Genomic DNA, 20,124 nt, shown 5'->3' on the forward strand with positions numbered 1-20,124 from the left:
CCACTCCTGTTGCGGAGCACAGGCTCCGGATGCGCAGGCTCAGCGGCCATGGCTCACGGGCCCAGCCGCTCCGCGGCATGTGGGATCCTCCCAGGCCGGGGCCCGAACCCGGTTCCCCTGCATCGGCAGGCGGACGCGCAACCACTGTGCCACCAGGGAAGCCCTGAACATTTTCATCACACCAAAAAGAAACCTTATATCCATTAGCAATCACTCCCCAATTTCTTCCTCCCCAGTCCCTGGAAACCACTACTCTACTTTCTGTCTCTATAGCTTTGCCAGTTTGGGACATTTCATATAAATGGGATCATGTGATATATGGCCTTTTGTGTCTGGTTTCTTTGCATTGCATATCATTGCATGTATCAGCATTTCATTCCTTTTAATGACTGATTAATAGTCAATTGTATGTTTATACCACAATTTGTTTATTGGTTCATCAATTGATAGACATTTGGATTATTTCTACCTTTTGCCTATTATGAACCATGCTGCTATCAACACGTGTGTACATGTTTTTGTGTGGACGTGTTTTCATTTCTCTTGGGTATATATCTAAGAATGGAATTGCTGGATCATTTGGTAACTCTATGTTTAAACATTTGACGGACTGCCTGACTGTTTTCCAAAGCAGCAGTACCATTTTGCATTATCAGTAGTGGTGTATGAAATTTCCAATTTCTCCATATCCTTGCCAACACTTACTGTCTTTTTTTTTTAAGATAGGTTTTATTTTGTATTTTTATTTTTTGGCTGCACCAGGGATTGAACCCAGGCCCTTGGCAGTGAGAACGTGGAGTCCTAACCACTGGACTGCCAGGGAATTCCCCTCATTGTGGTTTTGATTTGCATTTCCTAATGAATAATGATGTTGAGCATCTTTTCTTATGTTTATTTTCCATTTATGTATCTTCTTTGGAGAAATGTCTATTCATATCCTATGCCCATTTTAATTTATTTATTTTTAAACATCTTTATTGTAGTATAATTGCTTTACAATGGTATGTTAGTTTCTGCTGTATAACAAAGTGAATCAGCTATATGTATACATATATCCCCATATCCCCTCCCTCTTGCACCTCCCTCTCACCCTCCCTATCCCACCCCTCTAGGTGGTCACAAAGCACTTGATTTAAGGGGCGTGTGGTCTTCCGGGAAGTTCGCCGTCTTGCTTCAGCAGTCTAATGGGATCACTTTCTGTCTTATATATCTCAGACTGTCTTATATATATATATGTCATATATATATATGTATCTCAGACTGTCTTATCTGTCTTATATATCTCTTATATATCTCACTTTCTGTCTTATATATCTCAGACTTGGCTCCAAAGCCACGGAGTTTGATTCTCCCAATAACCATTCATCGTGAGCCCATCCCTGTGTCCTCAAGTCCATTCTCTATGTCTGCCTCTTTATTCCTGTCCTGCCCCTAGGTTCATAAGACCATTTTTTTTTTAGATTCCATATATATGTGTTAGCACACGGTATTTGTTTTTCTCTCTCTGACTTCACTCTGTATGACAGACTCTAGGTCCATCCACCTCACTACAGATAACTCAATTTCGTTTCTTTTTATGCGATGCCCATTTTTTTTTTTTATTTTTTTTTCTGCGGTACGCGGGCCTCTCACTGTTGTGGCCTCTCCCATTGCGGAGTACTGCGGGCTCTGGACGCGCAGGCCCAGCGGCCATGGCTCATGGGCCCAGCCGCTCCGCGGCACGCGGGATCCTCCCGGACCGGGGCACGAACCCGCGTCCCCTGCATCGGCAGGCGGACTCTCAACCACTGCGCCACCAGGGAAGCCCTATGCCCATTTTTAAATTGAGTTATTTGTCTTTTTATTCTAAAAGTTGTAAGAGTTCTTTATATATTCTGGATACTAGACCTTTATCAGATATATGATTTGCAAATATTTTCTCCCATTCTTTGGATCGTCTTTTCCACTCTATTTTTTTTAAAGACTTTATTTTTATTTTTTTAAATTTTATTTAAGTATAGTTGATTCACTTTGTTTTGTGGTTTTTTTTTTTGTTTTTTGTTTTTGGCTGCATTGGTTCTTCGTTGCAGTGTGCAGTCCTCCCACTGCGGCAGTTTCTCTTGTTGTGGAGCATGGGCTCTAGGTGCATGGGCCACAGCAGTTGTGGCGCTCAGGCTCAGCAGTTCCGTGGCATGTGGGATCTTCCCGGACCAGGGATTGAACCCATGTCCGCTTTGTTGGCAGGTGGATTCTCAACCACTGCACCACCAGGGAAGTCCCTGATTCGATTTATTGATAGTATCCTTTGATGCACAAAAAGTTTTAATTTTAATGAAGTCCAATTTACCTAATTCTTTCCTTTGTTGTTTGTGCTTTTGGTATCATCTCTAAGAAATTATTGCTTAATCTAAGGCCACAAAGATTTATACTTAGGTTTTCTTCTATGAATTTTATAGTTTTGGCTCTTACACTTAGGTCTTGGATGCATTTTGAGGTAATTTTTTTTGAGTTAATTTTTGTGTACGTTATGAGGTAGGGATCAAAATTCATTTTCTTGCATGTGGATATCCAGTTGTCCCAGCACCTGTTAAAAAGACAGTTCTTTCCCCAATAAATTGTCTTGATACTCTTGTCAAAAATCAGTTGGTCATAGATATTTTGGTTTGTATCTGGACTCTCAAATCTATTCCATTGGTCTATGTGTCTATCCTTATGCCAGTACCATACATCTTGATTATTATAGTTTGCTAGTGGGTTTTGAGATTAGGAAGTGTGAATCCTCCAACTTTATTCTTCTATTTCAAGATTGTTTTGTCTATTCTAGGTTCCATATGAATTTTAGGATCATCTTGTCAATTTCTGCAAAAATGGCAGCTAGGATTCTGATGGGGTTTGTGTTGAATCTACAGATCAGTTTGGGGAATATTGCTATCTTAACAATATTAAATCTTCCAGTCGTTGAACATGATATATCTTTTTTTAAAAAATATTTATTTATTTATGTAGTTGGCTGTGCTGGGTCTTAGTGCGGCACAGGGGATCTTCGTTGTGGCATGCGGGACCTTTAGTTGTGGCATGCAGGATCTAATTCCCTGACTAGGGATCGAACCCGGGCCCCCTGCATTGGGAGCGTGGAGTCTTAACCACTGGACCACCAGGGAAGTCCGGATATAGCTTTTCATTTATTTAAATCTCTTTTAATTTCTTTAAACAATATTTTATAGTTTTTAGTGTACAAGTCTTTCACCTCCTTGGTTTCTGGCTGTCATTGTTTCTCATAAAAAATCAGTTGTTAGTCTTATTGAGAATCCCTTGTACACGGTAAGTCACTTCTCTCTTGCTGCTTTCAAGATTATCTCTTTGTCTTTGATTTTCAGCTGTTTGATTGTGATGTGTCTAGGTGTGGATCTCTTTTAAGTTTATTCTACTTGGAGTTTGTTGAGCTTCTTGGATGTGTAGATTAATGTTTTTCATCAAATTTGGGAATTTTTCTGCCATTATTTCTTCAAATATTTATTCTATCCCTCTCTCCTTCTGGAACTCCCATTATTCATTTTGGCAGTGATTCTTTTTTTTTTTTTTTTTTGAGCAGGCGATCACACAGTTTGTCAATCTGAGTTTATTTGTGTTTCTGAAAACAAGAGATATACCAAAGATTCTTTAACCAAACTGGAGGTTAAAAGACTATGAAGATAGGCCAGAGATGGGGATGGAAACGTAGCATGGAGAGACACTGGTGATAAGCAAGATCAACTCAGATAGAGAAAGCAAGCCAAGTGAAATGGAGGAGATGAAGGTAGCAGGATGTAATAGGAACATAACATGTGACAGATAAGGAAGAATAAGCCCATATATAATAAGGCACTTTAAAATTAAATGCTGTTCACACATTGGGTAGCCATATGAATAAAAAGTGACTTAGAAAGGGCCTTAATTTTCAGATAAGTTAAAAAGCAAATTAGTTTTAAAAGGAAGACAAAACCCAAGCAAAATTATATTATTTTTCTTAAATTTATTTATTTATTTATTTATTTTATTTATTTTTGGCTGCATTGGGTCTTCGTTGCTACACACGGGCTTTTCTCTAGTTGTGGCGAACAGGGGCTACTCTTCATCGTGGTGCGTGGAGTTATTGCTGTGGCGTCTCTTGTTGTGGAGCATGGGCTCTAGGCACGTGGGCTGCAGTAGTTGTGGCACATGGCTCAGTAGTTGTGGCTCGTGGGCTCTAGAGCGCAGGCTCAGTAGTTGTGGCACACAGGCTTAGTTGCTCCGTGGCATGTGGGATCTTCCCGGACCAGGGCTCAAACCCATGTCTCCTGCATTGGCAGGTGGATTCGTAACCACTGTGCCACTAGGGAAGCCCTATATTTATATTCTTAACTGTGATGGAGATAGATTTGGGAACTAGAAGGCATTGTTTGTGGCAAAATTGGAGTTGTCTCTTCTATAGAAATAAAATGATATGTATGATAAAAATTGAGGAAGTGATATTGATAAAGGAAAAATATTTGTGATAACTGAGACAGAAAAATAACATCCGATTTGACAAAGGATAGTTTTTTTTCTGCACAACTTGTAAAGATGTAAAAGGCAGTTTGGTAGGAAGATGCACGGATGATACACTCTACTACGTTGAAAAACAATGTTTGTTTTCACCAATTAAGGAAATGCAGTGAAAAAAAACCTATGAGGTTCTACTCTATAACCAAAGAGCTAACTAAAATGAATAAAATTGGTAAACAATGGTGTTGGTGTGTGGGTGAGCAGGCACATGTGTGGTTTTATTGATGACAATTTAAATTAATTTCTCCACTTAACAACCAGGTGAGCATCTGTTTGCATGTAAGGCATTGAAGTGGCTCCAGCAGATGTTCAGTGAGCACTAGCAACGTACTAGGTGCTAGTGATGCAAAGATGAATGAGACTGTGTCCAGGTCCCAAAGGCTCTTTCGGTGTAGTGGGGATACAGAAAAGAAAATAAGACCATTCAAGGGCCATTTTGCCTCAACTCCTCCTCTTGGTGCCCTGAGGAGGACCTGGTCAGTGTCCTCCAAGCCCACCTTTGTGTGAACCAAGAACCTTCCTCAGGGCGTTTGTTGTCTAATGGTAAAGGTACGACAGGTGCATCTGTAACTAGCATACAAAGAGGAAGTGGTCAGGCTGTGACGGTAGACTGGGCAGGGGGTTTGAGGAATCCCGAGGAGGACAAGTTACCGCTGGCAGGGGTGGGGGCCCAGCAAGATTTTGCCTCACTTTCCCCTGCTTGTTCTTAGCCAAAGCTCAGCCTGGCTGCAAACCTTCTTTTCATAAGCACAGGCCACTCAGTGCTGCCCACTTGTCCACCTTCCTTCTTGCCTGCCCCTGCAACCAGGATCACTGCCTACAGGGGCTCTGTGTTGGGGTCTTTCCGTCCCTTGGGACACCACATTGATTCTTGGGGCTTGGATGCCAACCGTGCATCCATACTGCTTGGTGGTGGTGATTTGTGTGGTCAGGCCTGGTGAGCGTCAGATACTTGATGACCTGGATGCAGCATAGAGAGAATAGCCACAGAAACACCTAGTGCATGGTTTTTTTTAAAATTCTTTTAAAATATATATATTATTTGTTTATTTATTTGGTCGCGCCAGGTCTTTGTTGTGGCAGGCGGGCTCCTTAGTTTTGGCTTGCCGGGCCCCCTGCATTGGGAGCTTGGAGTCTTAACCACTGCGCCACCAGGGAAGTCCCATAAAGCATGTATTAACCTGGATGGTGGATATGCTGGGGGGAGCCCCATGGATGCCATAGGACACCTTTGGCCACTTTAGCACTAAATGCTCCCATGAGGGAGCAAAGGCCATTGTGCTCACCCGGCTGGGGTTGTGACTTGTTGAGGCTTACAGGGAGTCAGTATGGGGATGAGTTCCAGGGCTGAGAGTTTCTATCTTCTTCTGGTCTCCCAGACCCCTGGGCAGGAGCTTCTGGGCAGTGTGACAGGTTCCTGGCTCTTCAGATCTGTCTTCCACATCTATTGAAATGATCACTGAACAAAGCAGAGCAGCCTTGTCTCCCACCAAGAGGTAGAGAATGTCAACCCTTTAGGAGACTTGAATTTCCTTTCATTTTTTATGATCCTGGTTTTGAAGAACTCCCTTTTTCCTTTCTTTCCTTAATCTTTGAATATCTCCAGAGCTGAGGAGCTCACCCCTTTCATTTCCACATAGTGTGACCCAGGTTGAATAGGGGTTGTAGACTTTTCTTTCCTGTGTCAATCTCAAATCTTCCTCCCTGTGCTTCTGTTCACTGGCCCCACTTTTGTCCTTGGACATTTCCTGGGAGCCCTTCACCTTGCCGTTTGCATATGGATGAGGTGGGAGGTTCTTTGAGGGGATGGACTGGAGCTGAGACTAGTAGGTGAGAAAAGTCCAGGTGTCCACATCCTAGGCTATTGTCTGATCTGATCTCTGATTCCCTGAGTGGCTCAACCCTTCTAGGCCCGAGACTCTGCAAGGTCCCTGGGAAGAGCAGCTGATGGAGGGGAGCTCACTTAGGCCCCTGCTTGCCATGCTTGGTTGGGGAGCAGCACTACGTGTCCCCAAAGCCATGATTTGATGTTAGTAGTAGGGTGACAGGCCAAGCAGCTCCCATCAGGTGTGTGATGAAGGTCTTCCCCACTATGCCCAGGACCTATGTGTCCAGGACTGACATGTGCCCTCTGATTCCTCTGCAGGAGCTGATTGACCTCAAGATGCTTCAGTGCAAGAGAGTTGTCAATGGTGAGTGCAGCTGTGGTCCCAGGATTGTGTGTTTGCCCGGTCATGCCCAAACTGTGCTACCATTGCCCTTGCCTGGGTGTCAGTGTCCTCCAGGGTGCTCCTTGCCTGTGTAATTTTGTGGATCACATGCTCTCTCTTTTTTAAAGATACATTGATTATAAGCCAATTTTTAAATAATTAATTAATTAATTTTTGGCTGCATTGGGTCTTCATTGCTGCACGTGGGCTTCCTCTAGTTGCAGCGAGTGGGGGCTACTCTTCGTTGCAGCGCACAGGCTTCTCATTGCGGTGGCTTCTCTTGTTGCAGAGCACAAGCTCTAGGCGCACCGGCTTCAGTAGTTGCAGCATGCAGGCTCAGTAGTTGTAGCACACGGGCTTAGTTGCTCCGCGGCATGTGGGATCTTCCTGGACCAGGGCACAAACCCGTGTCCCCTGCACTGGCAGACGGATTCTTAACCACTGCGCCACCAGGGAAGCCCCCACATGCTCTCTCGAGAGTAGTCACTGCTCTCCAGAGACCATGACAAACAGCCAGATCTGAAACAGGCTGAGAATGCCTTCTACCCACAGGCTTGCTGGCATATAAATCACCAGGTTTCATAGTACAGGAGGAACCTTTGGGGTCAGGATGGCTTCGGCACTGATCCTGGCTCTGCCACTCGCTAACTGTGACCTTGGGCAAGTCATTTGACCTCTCTGCCTCCGTTCCTTTAGCTGTAAAAGGAAAATCATAATCCCTGCTTTACTTAAATTACAGGGTTGCAGTGAGGATCAAATAAGATAAGGGACATGTAAGACCTTTGCAAATGGAAGTGGTTGTGCTGAGTTGTGGTTTTGCATATACTTTATTGATGAGGCTGATTCTGCTTTGATGAGAGTTGTAGTATTGTTTGAGTTTTGGAAAAGTATACACGCTTGTGAAATCTTAATATAAGTTCACTAGAACGTTTGTCAATTTTGTCTTTTAATTGTTTTAGTTTTATATTTTCTTGTGTTATGAAAAATTCAATGTTATAGATGTATATAACCTAAAAAATGAAGATCCCCCATAATCCCATACTTGAAGAGTAATCACAAGGAGAATTAACATGTACTTTTTACACATTTCGTAAAGTGTGTGTATAAAAATATGACATGTTTATATATACTCTCTCCCCTATACACACACACACTTGGGATCATGATACACGTTTTGCCACTTACTTTTCTTTTCTTTTTTTTTGGCCGCACTGCGTGGTACACGGGATTCTAGTTCCCCGACCAGGGATTGAACCCATGCCCCCTGCAGTGGAAGCGCAGAGTCCCAACCAGTGGACTGCCCTGGAAGTCCCTGCCAATTACTTTTCTATTAGGACATTTTCCCATGTCAATACCTATAGATGACTGTGTCAGAATTGATTTCGCCAGTGCTTTAACAGGGGTTTCAGTATTTTGATGTTAAACAGAAAAGCTTAGACTGTTTATTGCCAGTCATGAGAAGTCTCTGCTGTTGGTGATCACTTCGATTACCTCTCCCAACATGTCACTGCCGTTACCCCGCCTTTTTAACCTTCTAATCTGTTTGTTGCTGGGATGATAATAACAGCTTCTCTTTATGGAAGTGCTTTACGTGCATTAAAGATCCCATTATTTCTCAGAATAGCATTTGAGATAGGCATATTCTCCCATCTGCCACATTGGATCCTTCCATGTGGTAGTCATCTTTGAAAGCTAATAATGTTAGTACCTATTGTAGAACTTCATTATGAAGAGCATGAGAGGTTCTTGTTGTTTGCAATAGTTATGTTCTATAAAGTTGCTAAGAACACCAAATTAGCGAGTACGGAACCATTGCTCCTAGGAGAAATACAGAGTTAGGTTCCTGTAAGCCTCTGGTCACGCTCTTTCATTATGTATTTCAGATCAATATATAACCTTGTTTTATGTGTCTTTCTGTTTAAAGGCACATTATTTAACATATACTGTTAATTCATTAACATCGAACTCACAGCCAACAGCACTATGATTTCATGCCTGAGTAAAGCTTGTCTAACACATGTATTTTCTCCGTAAGGCACACCACGGCTTTCTTATGCTTAGGAACACTAGATAGCACTTCAGCAGTATGACTGGGGCCATTTTAAACATTGAGATCACCAACAAAAAGCACAAAAATGCAAAAAAAAAAGTGGCATTAAATATACCACCATAAAGACACTTGTTTGCAGGATAAGAGCTGAAACAAGAAGGCAGAATGTTGCCTTGTTTGACCTCAGCTGGGAATATGTGCATTGGTGACAGAAATTTTTTGCAGTCTGTGAATGGCCACGAAAACACCACAAGTGTTGATTTGGGGGTTACAAATAAATTTAGCAAGCAGACGGATTTGCAGATACACAACTGCAAATAATGAGGATTGACTGTAATATCATAAATCTCCACTCACAGTACCTAGCACATGATAGATAAGTAATTAAGAACAGCAACTTTGCTGAACTTCAGAGTGATATCTGGGAAAATTTGGGCAAAATCTGAAGCAAAGATAAGGTTCCTCTTATCTTTGTACATCTTTTTTTCAACGTTAAAAACATTGCAAAATGTCATGTGCAGCAACATGGGTGGGCCAAGAGATTATCATACTAAGTGAAGTAAGTCAGACAGAGAAAGACAAATATCATATGTTATCACTTATATGATATGATATCACTTATATGTGGAATCTAAAAAAATGATACAAATGAACTTATTTACCAAACAGAAATAGAGTCACAGATATAGAAAACAGACTTATGGTTACCAGGGCGGAAAGGGGTTGGGGAGGGATAAATTGGGAGATTGGGATTGACGTAGACACACTACTATATATAAAATAGATAACTAATAAGGACCTACTGTATAGCACAGGAAACTCTACTCAATACTCTGTAGTGACCTATATGGGAAAAGAATCTAAAAAAAGAGTGGATATATGTATATGTGTAACTGATTTACTTTGCTGTACAGCAGAAACTAACACAACATTGTAAACCAACTATACTCCAATAAAATCTTTTTAAAGAAATGTAAAGTACAGATGATCCCAAAGATTCATGAGGTCACTTCTAGCTGAGCAGAAAAATTTCTTCTAAGAAAGGTCATTTCTGGGTTTATAGACTGAAGGAAATGTGGGAAAAACCCAATTATATATGAGAAAGATATCCACAATATATTGTATCTTGTGTTATTTTGAGGGTTCCATAATAAAGTAAACATTGCAGAAAGAAGGAATCCAAAGCAATGAATAATTCATTAAAAAATCTTTTTCTCAAAAAAAAAAGTGCAAAATGTAAACACCATGCAGAGAAAGTGCATAAAGCACAAGCACACGGTTTAATAAATAATTGTAAAGCGAGGGACCATGTAACTCACCATCCTTAGGTCAGGGAATAGACCATCATCAGCACCTCAGAAGTCTCCCACGTATACCCTGATTTCTTTCAAGTATAGTGTACTTCTAGCATCCCATTTTTCCCTTCAAGGTGATACTTTTGTTGTGTTTTCTTCCAGGAGTTAGGCGAGGTTGAACCTGCTTCTTCACTGAGTGGCCCTGTATGTTTGTCTTTTCTTGCAGAGGCGCTCAGCACAGTCGACTTTGTTGCTCCCGACAACCGAGTAGTCTTCCGCACCTGCGAAAGAGAGCAGAGCAGGGTCGTCTTCCAGATGGTACCATATCCCGGGACAGAGCAAATTTCCCGTTTCGTGCCTTGTGCTAGGCCAGTGTTACACGCCTGGGCTCCATTGCACAGTGGTCTTCAGTCTTCCTGAAGACCCTGCTTTAAACGGTTTTCAGAGATCTGCTCATGAGCGATTACACTGTTGGAGATGGTTGAAGCTATTAGCAGTCTGTTAAGTGCCTCCAGTCTCAAATTTAATTTTTTCTTTTTCGGTGTGCGGGCCTCTCACTGTTGTGGCCTCTCCCGTTGCGGAGCACATGCTCTGGACGCGCAAGCTCAGCAGCCATGGCTCACGGGCCCAGCCGCTCCGCGGCATGTGGGATCTTCCCGGACCGGGTCACGAACCCGTGTCCCCTGCATCGGCAGGCGGACTCTCAACCACTGCGCCACCAGGGAAGCCCTCAAATTTAATTTAATTTTCTTCATTGTAGGGACTGTCTATTTGGCATGACTTATATATTTTTATTCCCTAGCATTGGTTGTTCGGATCATGGTCTTTGTTTTGTGTAATCTGTATATATTTCCCATAAAAAGAAATTAAGTTTCTTGAAGAGTAGTTAAGATTTGTGTTAGGATTGTAGTGATTCTCTAGTTCTCTTCTCTCGCTTTGGGCATTTCTCGGTATTTTTTCAGAAATACTTCCTGAATGATGTTTAGGTTTGTAAAAAATTGGTAAAAAATTGGTAACAATGAGTAGCCTTATGTTAAAGCAAATATAGCAAAATGTTAATTGTAGAATCTAAGTGGTGGGTATATGAATGTTCACTATAAAATTTTTCCAACTTTTTTGTATGTTTGAAAGTATTCACAGCATTGATGACATTTTCTTAGCCTTCCAGGTGCACTTTTGGCCTCCAAAAGTGAGCTAGTCCCGTGGGCTAGCTGTTTGAGAGAATGCCAGCTGGACTTCACTTGCTGATGTGTGTGTGTGTCTGTGTGTGTGCATGGCGTACCTGAGTGTGTTTGTCTATGCATATGGACCTGTATCAGGGCAGTGGTTGATATAGCCTCTCGTGTTCCCAGGGGACTTCAGATGCAGAGCGAGCTCTTGCTGTGGCCAGGCTTGTGTAAGTTCTTCCCTGTTTGGTACTGTCTTTGCCTCTCTTGTGGGCTGTGAGGTCTTACTGTTCCTGGGGACTTTGGAGGTGACCACCCTCCTGCTTCCTAGTCCACTACCTTCTGTTTCCAGGTTAAAAGGCTCAGGTTCCCTTCTCTATTTGTTGCGTCCAAGGGCTGCCCTGGGACTCACGTGAACACACTGTCTGGACCCCAGAGAACCTCTGAGTGGGAGCCTATTTTTTAGTGTTTATTTGTGAGATTTCCTTTGCAGAGACTCTCATGACTGTGAACTCTGAGGTTTTAAGTCTCATGAAGTGTAGGTAAGACTTACTGTTTCCTAAATTAATGAAGGCAGGAGAGTAATGTGGTTAAGGAGAGGGGCTCTAGACTAGACCTGGGTTGGAATTCTGGCTTGGCTACCTGCTGACTGTGTGACCTAGGTAAGTTACTTAACCTCACTGAGAACTTAGTTTCCTCATGTATAAAATGATACCAATAGTACCACCTCCCTCTGGTGTTATAGGGAAGGGTAAATGAAATGATGCATGTAAATGTCTTTGCAGTATGTGGCACGTAGTGAGTGTTTAGTAAGTTGTTAGCTATTGTTATTAATTACAAGGGTGAGAAGGAACTCGGGCAGTAGTTGCTTCTGGTCACAGACTGGTAACTGTGTATGTAGCAGATGATGAGGAAAGGGTCCTTTCTACATCTGAGACTTGTTTGGAGGAAGCCAGATGTGCAGCCTAGCACGCAAAGACAGTCCTCCACTTCCTCCAGAACCAGTGCTCTGGGAAAGGGCTCTTGTGCTTATGTCACTTTTGTGCATTATGGCTTTCACTACCCAGTTAGAACTGGAACTCTGGGATGGAGTGCAGTGTGGCTGTCATTCCATATTCGAGTTATCTGATACAACTCAGAACTAGCAAAATCCTCTACAACTAGCCCTTCCTACATGTTTGAGCACATTATGTTCTTCCTCTGGATCTCTACCCAGGAGGAGAGGCGGTTGCACATTTTAGAGACAGGATTTTTCAGCTTCTGTCTCTGAGGGTTGGTGTGTTTTAGAGGGCCAGGGAACATTAAGAATTTCATGAGCACAGATGCATACCTTTGACTTTATGTCCTACCCTCAAGTTGAATATTTATTACCTTTCCTCCTTCATGTTTTTCCAGAGAAAATGATGTGGCTGGTATCGACGTCAACATGGGCTGTCCTAAAGAGTATTCCACCAAGGTAAACCGATTTCATTATACTCTTCACAAATATAGGGTGCAGCTAAAAGGAGACTGACAAGAGGTGACGACTAAGTACAGTACCTGACTCTGGACTAGGTCTGTACTAATGGACAAAATGCTCAAAAGGATATTATTAGATCAACTGGCAAAATTGGAATATAGACCATGGTAGGTTACCTAAAAATACTGTATCAGTGAAAATATATGAAGTTGATAACTTCTGTGGTTATGTAAGAATATCCATATTCTTAGAAAATACACACTGAAATATTTAGGGGTCAAGGGCTATGATATATGTAACTACCCTCAAATGGTTCAGGAAAAATTTTAAATGTGCACACAAACATACACATATACATAAATAAATACACACACACACACACACACACACCACTAGTGCCCAAGTAATAAAACAAATGATGTAAATGTTAAAAGAAAGAATAATGTGAACAGGGCTTTGTTTTTTCATGAATAAAAATAGAGGATGCAATATATGTGTCCCCACTGTCATATCAGAAGAGACCAGACAGGACTGCTATGAAAGCTCAGAGAAAGCAGCAGAAGGGCAGCCCTTAAACTCAGGATCCTGTGGGGAAATGTAGTCCTTGGTGAGGAGGTTTGGGACTCTGCGGGCAAAGGGAGTGGCACAAGCAGGGACCCAGAGGCCAATGTGAAGTAGAGGCAGGGAACCTTGATTTGACCAGAGGGTGGGGAAGTGGGTAGTGAAGAGGAAGCAGAGGAACACAGGATTGAAAATCTTGGTTGGGACCAGATTAGCTGAACTTTGATTTTAGATACCTCTGATCTTTTTGCAACAGAGAAGGCTTGTGATCAGAAACTTAGTTTCTTCCCCCAGGGGAAACCAATGTTACTAGTTTTTTTTTTTTTTTTTTTTTTTTTGCGGTTTGCGGGCCTCTCACTGTTGTGGCCTCTTCCGTTGCGGAGGACAGGCTCCGGACGCGCAGGCCCAGCGGCCATGGCTCACGGGCCCAGCCGCTCTGCGGCATGTGGGATCCTCCCGGACCGGGGCACGAACACGTGTCCCCTGCATCGGCAGGCGGACTCTCAACCACTGCGCCACCAGGGAAGCCCTGTTACTAGTCTCTTGTGTGTCTTTCCAAATATATTCTATAAATATAAATACTAATCTGGAAGCCATGTGTCTAGTGGATTCAAGTGGAAAGAGGCCAGAGGTCAGGATACAGATGTCGGAGATGAGTGTTTTGGGTCCACAGGAGAGACCAGGGATGGAGATAAGAGAAGCCAAATTGGAGCAGAATTTGATAGCACTTGGCTGGCAAATGATTGGACTGGGAGTGGGAGGCAGGGTGAGTGGTGGGGGTAGAGGGAGGAAAGACTGGCAGCCAGGAAGATGGTAGGTCTTCAGTGTCATCAGGACTGCTGGAGGAAGAGGCTGTTTGGAGCGGATAACAAGGACAGCTTGGGGTTGGCTGAGTGTGAGGCACCAGAGGGACTCCTGCAGGGCCACCTCTGGGAACCTTATCAGAGGGTGCAAGGGTCTGCAGGGTAGACATAACAGATGTCCCCATAGCCCACTGCCCAGAGTTAGCCACTCTGATCTCAGGAGTTACTTGGCCTGGGGACCTTTGATTTAGGCCAGGAGGCTGAAGACTGCCTGAGGGAAAGGCCCTTTGGATGCTTGAAAACCAGAGGACCTTGTGGACAGCTGCTTCAGGAATCGTGGAGGTTTGAAATTGTCTATGAGGAGTTGAAAACATCAGGCTCTGTTCTGTTACCTTCTCGTTACTCCTTTGTGTGCCTGAGTTATGTACGGAGCAGAGTTGGAGTTGAAATTGTTGGAATACTCTCCCTGAGGTCGTGGAGTGAAAAAAACAAGGAGCAGAATTGTATAGGGTGTATCACCATTTATATATGGGGGATGGGGAATGAAAATATATATTTACTTTCCTTTTTATATAATATATTTGGAAAGACACACAAGAAACTGGTGACACTGGTTTCCCCTGGGGAAGGAAACTAAGCTTTTATTTGGTTTTGCATAGGGAATAAATTCCCCTTGCAGGGGTACTGTTCAAAATAATTAACAACAGTCACAGCACTGGCACTGACCAGTCAGAACAGATACCTCCCAGTGTGCCGTACCAGTACATGCCAGCTGAATATCTGCTCTCTTTTCATGGTTCAAAAACTGAAGTCATATTAAAAAAACTAAGTGAATAGTTTTCCCTCCTTCTAAGGAGGGAGAGTTCTTACTCTTTATCCTTTTGAACCTTTAAGATTTTTAATATGTTGCCTATTCTAAAAAGCAAGTTAAGAAGTTAAATAGAAAGAGAGGAAGGAAGGAAATACCAATTGGAAAAGCCATTGTTGTCGAAGGGGCAGTGAGGCTGGATTTTAGATCCTGTGATTCAACAAGGAAGGGCCAGATCGTGTGTGAGGTGAAGGACAGACGGAGTCAGGGTGAGTGGCCAGGGCTTCCTGAAGGCCTGTAAGGTTTGTATCTGGAGGTAGTCCAGGGCTAGTAGCTCTGTTCTTTTAGTTCTCCTCTGAAATGCAGGCTCAGTCTGCGCTGGTTCTCTCTGGTTCTAATGTGTAGTTCTTATACATGAAATTAAACTGTAATAACTGAATGTAAACCTTCTGAGCACATTCCTTGAGCATTCATTAGTACGTAGTCTATATACTTGACAGCATATATTTATTGGATTTGTTTTTCTCCCCTTCACCTCACTCTTAATGGGTTCAGATTTTTAACATTCTCCCCTCCTCCACTTATTAAAGTAATTCATACCATTGCCCAGGACTTGGATAATATAGAAAAGTACAAAAAAGAACAATAAAATCACCAGTAGTCACACTGTTAAGAGACAGCACCTGGTGTTAATGCTGAGATTTAAGCGACTCCAGGGGTTGATTCCATTAGCTAGGGCTTTTGTTAGAGTTTGACATTGGTCTGGGTGCTCAGGACTGGGCCGGCCATTGTTGCTGGCAGGGGATCAGGGCCTCAGGGCCTGGACAAGGTTCTGAGTGGCTTTGCTGGCAGAGGTGGTATCCAAGCAAGTGACGGTAGGATAGGAAGAAGTTGCATTTGATCTCATTTCAAAGGAAGAATGACCCATTGTTTTTTTAAGGGCTTGGCAGATGGTGGGGTTTAGTTTTTTAAGGCACTGAGACCCTGGGTAGGAAATGGGCAGTCCTGAAAAATGATTTTTTAGAACCCACTTCTAGATAGGTCTGTGGGTCTTGCTAAGGGGATCAGAGTGCTGGCTTTTAGAATTCATCAAACTGATCCCTGATGTTGTGGGCACAGGCGGTTGCCAGTGGACCTTGGTTCCTTGGAGGCAAGTGCTGGGGTACTGCCAGGTTGCCATACCACAGGGAGTAGCCACCCTCCTCCAGCTGTAAGAGCCCCTCTGTGTGCTTTTCCTTAGGGAGGAATGGGAGCTGCCCTGCTATCAGATCCTGACAAGATTGAGAAGGTAAGTCCTGCATGAGTGAAAGCAGAGGTCCTTAAACATGCCTATGAACTAGAATTGCCTGGAACATCTCCCCTACCCTTCCCCCAGATTTAGAGAATCAGTCACTCCACCTGGGGTCTGGAAATTTTTTCAAAGGCTTTCCAGTGATTTTGACATATAGCCAGGTTCAGAAACCCCTGAGCCAGCCTGCAGTAGCCTTGGAGTTCCTTAAAAGCCCAGGGCTAGGGACATGTCAGTAGAGAGCCAGGGGTCCTGAGGACTCATTTAGAGCCGCCTCCGTATTGCCTCTCTCCCTTCTGAGAAGATCATGAGAGCGTATGCCAGGCTACCTGTGGGTGGTGGGCAGGCTCAGTGGCTGTGTGTGTCAGGATGTAGGGGATTGGCCTCTCCCCGGGGGCTTGATGAGAGCATCAGTGGGTGCCCTGCACACTGACAGAGTCCACCATCATTATGAGAGCAGGCCAGGCCAGGGCCATACAAGGTAAGCTGAAGTTAGTCTCCTCTGATCTTCTTCCCTTGGTGATTGTGGTGGCCAGGTTTATGAGGCCTTAGGGTCAGGATGATGTTTACCACCAGTGTTGTGAGCTGCCAGTACATGTGGGAGTGACATTTTCTGCCATACCACATGCACCTTTTACTTTCCTTTTGCAGTTCACCAGCTTTCTCCTTGCTGCTCCCCTTAGCTCCTTTGTTTTCATTCTCCATCCCCACTTCCACCTCTGGGCTTTAAGCCTCCTAGTGCCTCCCATAGGCTAGAGCAACTTGGGATAAGGCACCACCATTAAGAGCTGCCACTGCTGTGTCAGCAGCTCAACCCTGTTATTCTTCCAGCCCCACTGTGTCTGGGATCTAGGAAAATTCGCGTGTTTATGGGCTAGGTGCCTCCTCATTTTTCCCGTGTGTGGACAGGCACAGATAATGACCTCCAGTCAGACACCTCTATGCAGGCTGGAGTGGATGTGGACAACTGTGGATTCCACACTTAGGGAAGGGGCCTCAGTAGCGGGTGGTTTGCTTCACAGCACATACATACAGGCATTTCTGTTATCCTCTGGCCTCCTGGCTTCTCCCACCCATGCTGTTGGCTCTGTCCTCACCACTGCCCTTCTTTGGGCACATTTCACACATGAGGCAGCAGAGTTAACACCCCCCCTCAGAAGCTCAGTTCATTTCTTTAATTTTCTGGTTGGCAGAGTGGTCGGTTGAGCCAGATCGGGCTAGTGGACAGGGTTTGCCTCGTGAAAGAGAGGCTGCAGGCTTCTACAGTAAAGCCAAATGAGACTCAGGAAGAGTAGGATGGATTAGATTCAGGCTCAAATTGTGCTGGCAAACTGGGTGAGCTGGATGAGAGCTTTGTAGCTCCTTCCAGGCTTGCTGTTTTAGGTCCATGGTTCCATCTGTGGGAGCATCTCAGGACCACCTTAGAGATTTTTTCAAAATAAGACTGCTTGTTTGGGGGCGATGAAAGTTTTTGGAAATAGTTAGTGGTGATGGTTGTACGACATCTTGAGCTAATGCCACTAAATTATACACTTAGAAATGGTTAAGACAGACAATTGTATGTTATATATGTTTTACCACAATAATAATTTTTTAAAAAGGATGCTATGTATTGAGAATTCTGCATATTCTTGGGGTAGACAGAGGCAGGGAGGGGGTATCAGTCTTTTGAAAAAGCTTCCCAGGTGACTCTGGTATACCCTCCCTGGATTAAGAACCTCAGTTTAAGACTCTCTATCAGTAATAGCCTCTCTCTGACCCCTGCCCCAGATTCCCTGGGCCCCCGGCTGCTCAGGGCATCCCCTTGTGTGCACTGCACTTGGGCCATGGCTAACAATAAGCAGCCAGGACTTGAGCTCAGTTCTCACTGATTCCCAGGCCTGTGCTTTCCCATCCTCCTCCCTACCCACTCCCCAACAACCAGGGGAGCCAAAGTCTGCTTTTCCTGAGTCAGCCAGTGGATCTGGGGAGACGTGCCTGCCTGTGGGTAGATGTGCCCAGATACGGGCCCGTCTCAGGTCCTTTTCCCCCACAGACTTCACGCCACAGAGACATGGGGTGTGGCTTGGATCTGGGAGAGTTGGGTCCAGAAGAGGTTCTGCTAGAGTCTGACCAAAAGACAGACTCTATTTGCCCTTTCCTCTCAGTGTGACTCTTGCAAAGGGCTAGGACTTTTCGTTACTAATTTCCTTCCTGGTCCTGAACATGCACGTGAAATGAACAGAAAATGAACTGAAGAAGGTGCTTAGAGTTGCTTGGATAAAATACACCAAGAGGAAGTTCTGCAAAACAGAGAACTGGGTCAAACCAGCTGATGTTGCTTAAATCACCAGACATCAGAGGATTCTGAGTCAGCACTTGCAAAGGAACCCTCCAGAGATTGTATTGTCAGCTTGAAGGACAGGACTGGAGTGAGAAATTTTATTGTGTATCTTGATGGATCTGGCAGTCCCACTTCCTCCCTTAAAGGGTAGGTGCCCCTTTAAGCCCTGCCAGAGTCACCCTAGGACCTCAGGCCCAGTCAGCCTCCTGGGGCAGCACCTGGGGACTGTTCCTTCCTGTCAGTCTCTGGCAGTTGTGCCTGGGCCAGGAGGCCCTGTCTTGCCCGTGATCTGTCCTATCAGCCCAGGCTCTTGGTCTAATGTCTCCTGGAGGGGCCTGCCTTAGCCTGTCCCTGAGAGAAAGGCCTCCTTCACTGGTTCTTGTGACCCGGCTCTCTGCTGCCCCCACCTGTCTAGAACCAGACTGGCAGCTGCTGCCTGGATGTCCCCTCTGCTCTGCTGGACAGGGATTCAGTTTCTTGGAAGAGGGCTCTTGGCATCACCTTCCCCCTAGCTTGCCTCGCCCAAAATTTTTGATGAGGGAAGAAGATAAAGATAGCAAGGTCACAGACATGCAGTGTCATCTACACCTTTCTTGATCTCTGACTCTTTGTCTGGACTTGCTACTGCCCTGACACTTTCCTGTGTGACTTTTCTTGATCTTTATTTGGAGTCCTTTGCAATTACTATGCAAAATAAACACTTTTAAATATGTTGACTATGTTGTCTTTTCCTTTGCCAGTTTCATTCCTGTATATCTGACTCCCCTAAAGAGAGGGGGTACCTGAGGACAGGGCCCAGGACCTGCTCAAACTTTCCTGCTCACTCACTTGGCAGATCCTGGAACAGCACTCAGGAAACATGCCTTCAATCAGGAATGGAGCTGTGAGCCATGTGTTCTCAACCAGGGTTAGGCCTCAGAATCATTTTGAGGAGGGAATGTGTTGGGCAGAGTCTTTTGAAATCACATATTCCTAAGCCCTGTCCTTAGAGACTCATTCAGGAAAGATGAGGTGGAATCTAAGATTCTGTATTTCTTAGGCTCTCCAGGTGATTCTGATGTTTGCCCTGGCAAAGGATCACTGTGTTCTGTACAAGCATGCATGCAGATCCATTCATGCATTCATTCACTCACTCATTCATTCATTTACCAAATATATGTATACTGCTATGTACCAGGCAAGGGGCTGCTGGTGCTGGGGCTCTAGCAGAGAAAAAGGTGAACTCCTTTCCTCATGGAGCTTCCATGTATATGCGTGCAACAGACGCATTCACATGGACACGTACATGGACATAAACATGTCCATGCCACTGGGCTGCACAGGTCTGGAGCAGAATTCATTAGTATAAGCAGTTGTGGTGTTTGTTCCAGAAGAGGCAGATGCTCTTGTATTCTCCCCGCTGCAGATCCTCAGCACTCTTGTTAAAGGGACACAGAGACCTGTGACCTGCAAGATTCGCGTCCTGCCATCGGTAAAGATCTCACATCTGAAGGTCCATTTTCTCTGGGGATGCTGATTTGGGGATGTGAATGATTCTTGGGGGGCTGAGTTAGGTTTGGAGGAGGGGGTAGAGCTGAGCCCACTTTAGGAGCTGGCAGCTGCCCCCTCTGTGGCTTCAG

The 20,124-nt window shown here is 44.3% G+C and overlaps 1 protein-coding gene across 3 annotated transcripts in view; it reads left to right on the plus strand.

Annotated features, from left to right (window-relative positions):
* Nucleotides 1-20,124, plus strand: part of DUS2 (dihydrouridine synthase 2) — a 50,439-nt gene that overhangs the window by 19,557 nt on the left and 10,758 nt on the right. For 2 of the 3 annotated variants that reach the window (XM_028477665.2, XM_024125011.3), the window contains exons 3-8: nucleotides 6,689-6,734; nucleotides 10,324-10,415; nucleotides 11,450-11,493; nucleotides 12,659-12,719; nucleotides 16,135-16,182; nucleotides 19,911-19,997. In XM_028477665.2, coding sequence (XP_028333466.1) covers nucleotides 6,689-6,734; nucleotides 10,324-10,415; nucleotides 11,450-11,493; nucleotides 12,659-12,719; nucleotides 16,135-16,182; nucleotides 19,911-19,997 — 378 coding nt within the window. The remainder of the gene's footprint in view (nucleotides 1-6,688; nucleotides 6,735-10,323; nucleotides 10,416-11,449; nucleotides 11,494-12,658; nucleotides 12,720-16,134; nucleotides 16,183-19,910; nucleotides 19,998-20,124) is intronic. The other variant, XM_024125012.3, reaches the window with a different exon arrangement.

Source organism: Physeter macrocephalus, chromosome 17, assembly GCF_002837175.3.
Source record: "Physeter macrocephalus isolate SW-GA chromosome 17, ASM283717v5, whole genome shotgun sequence".
In the NCBI taxonomy this organism is placed as follows: domain Eukaryota; kingdom Metazoa; phylum Chordata; class Mammalia; order Artiodactyla; family Physeteridae; genus Physeter; species Physeter macrocephalus.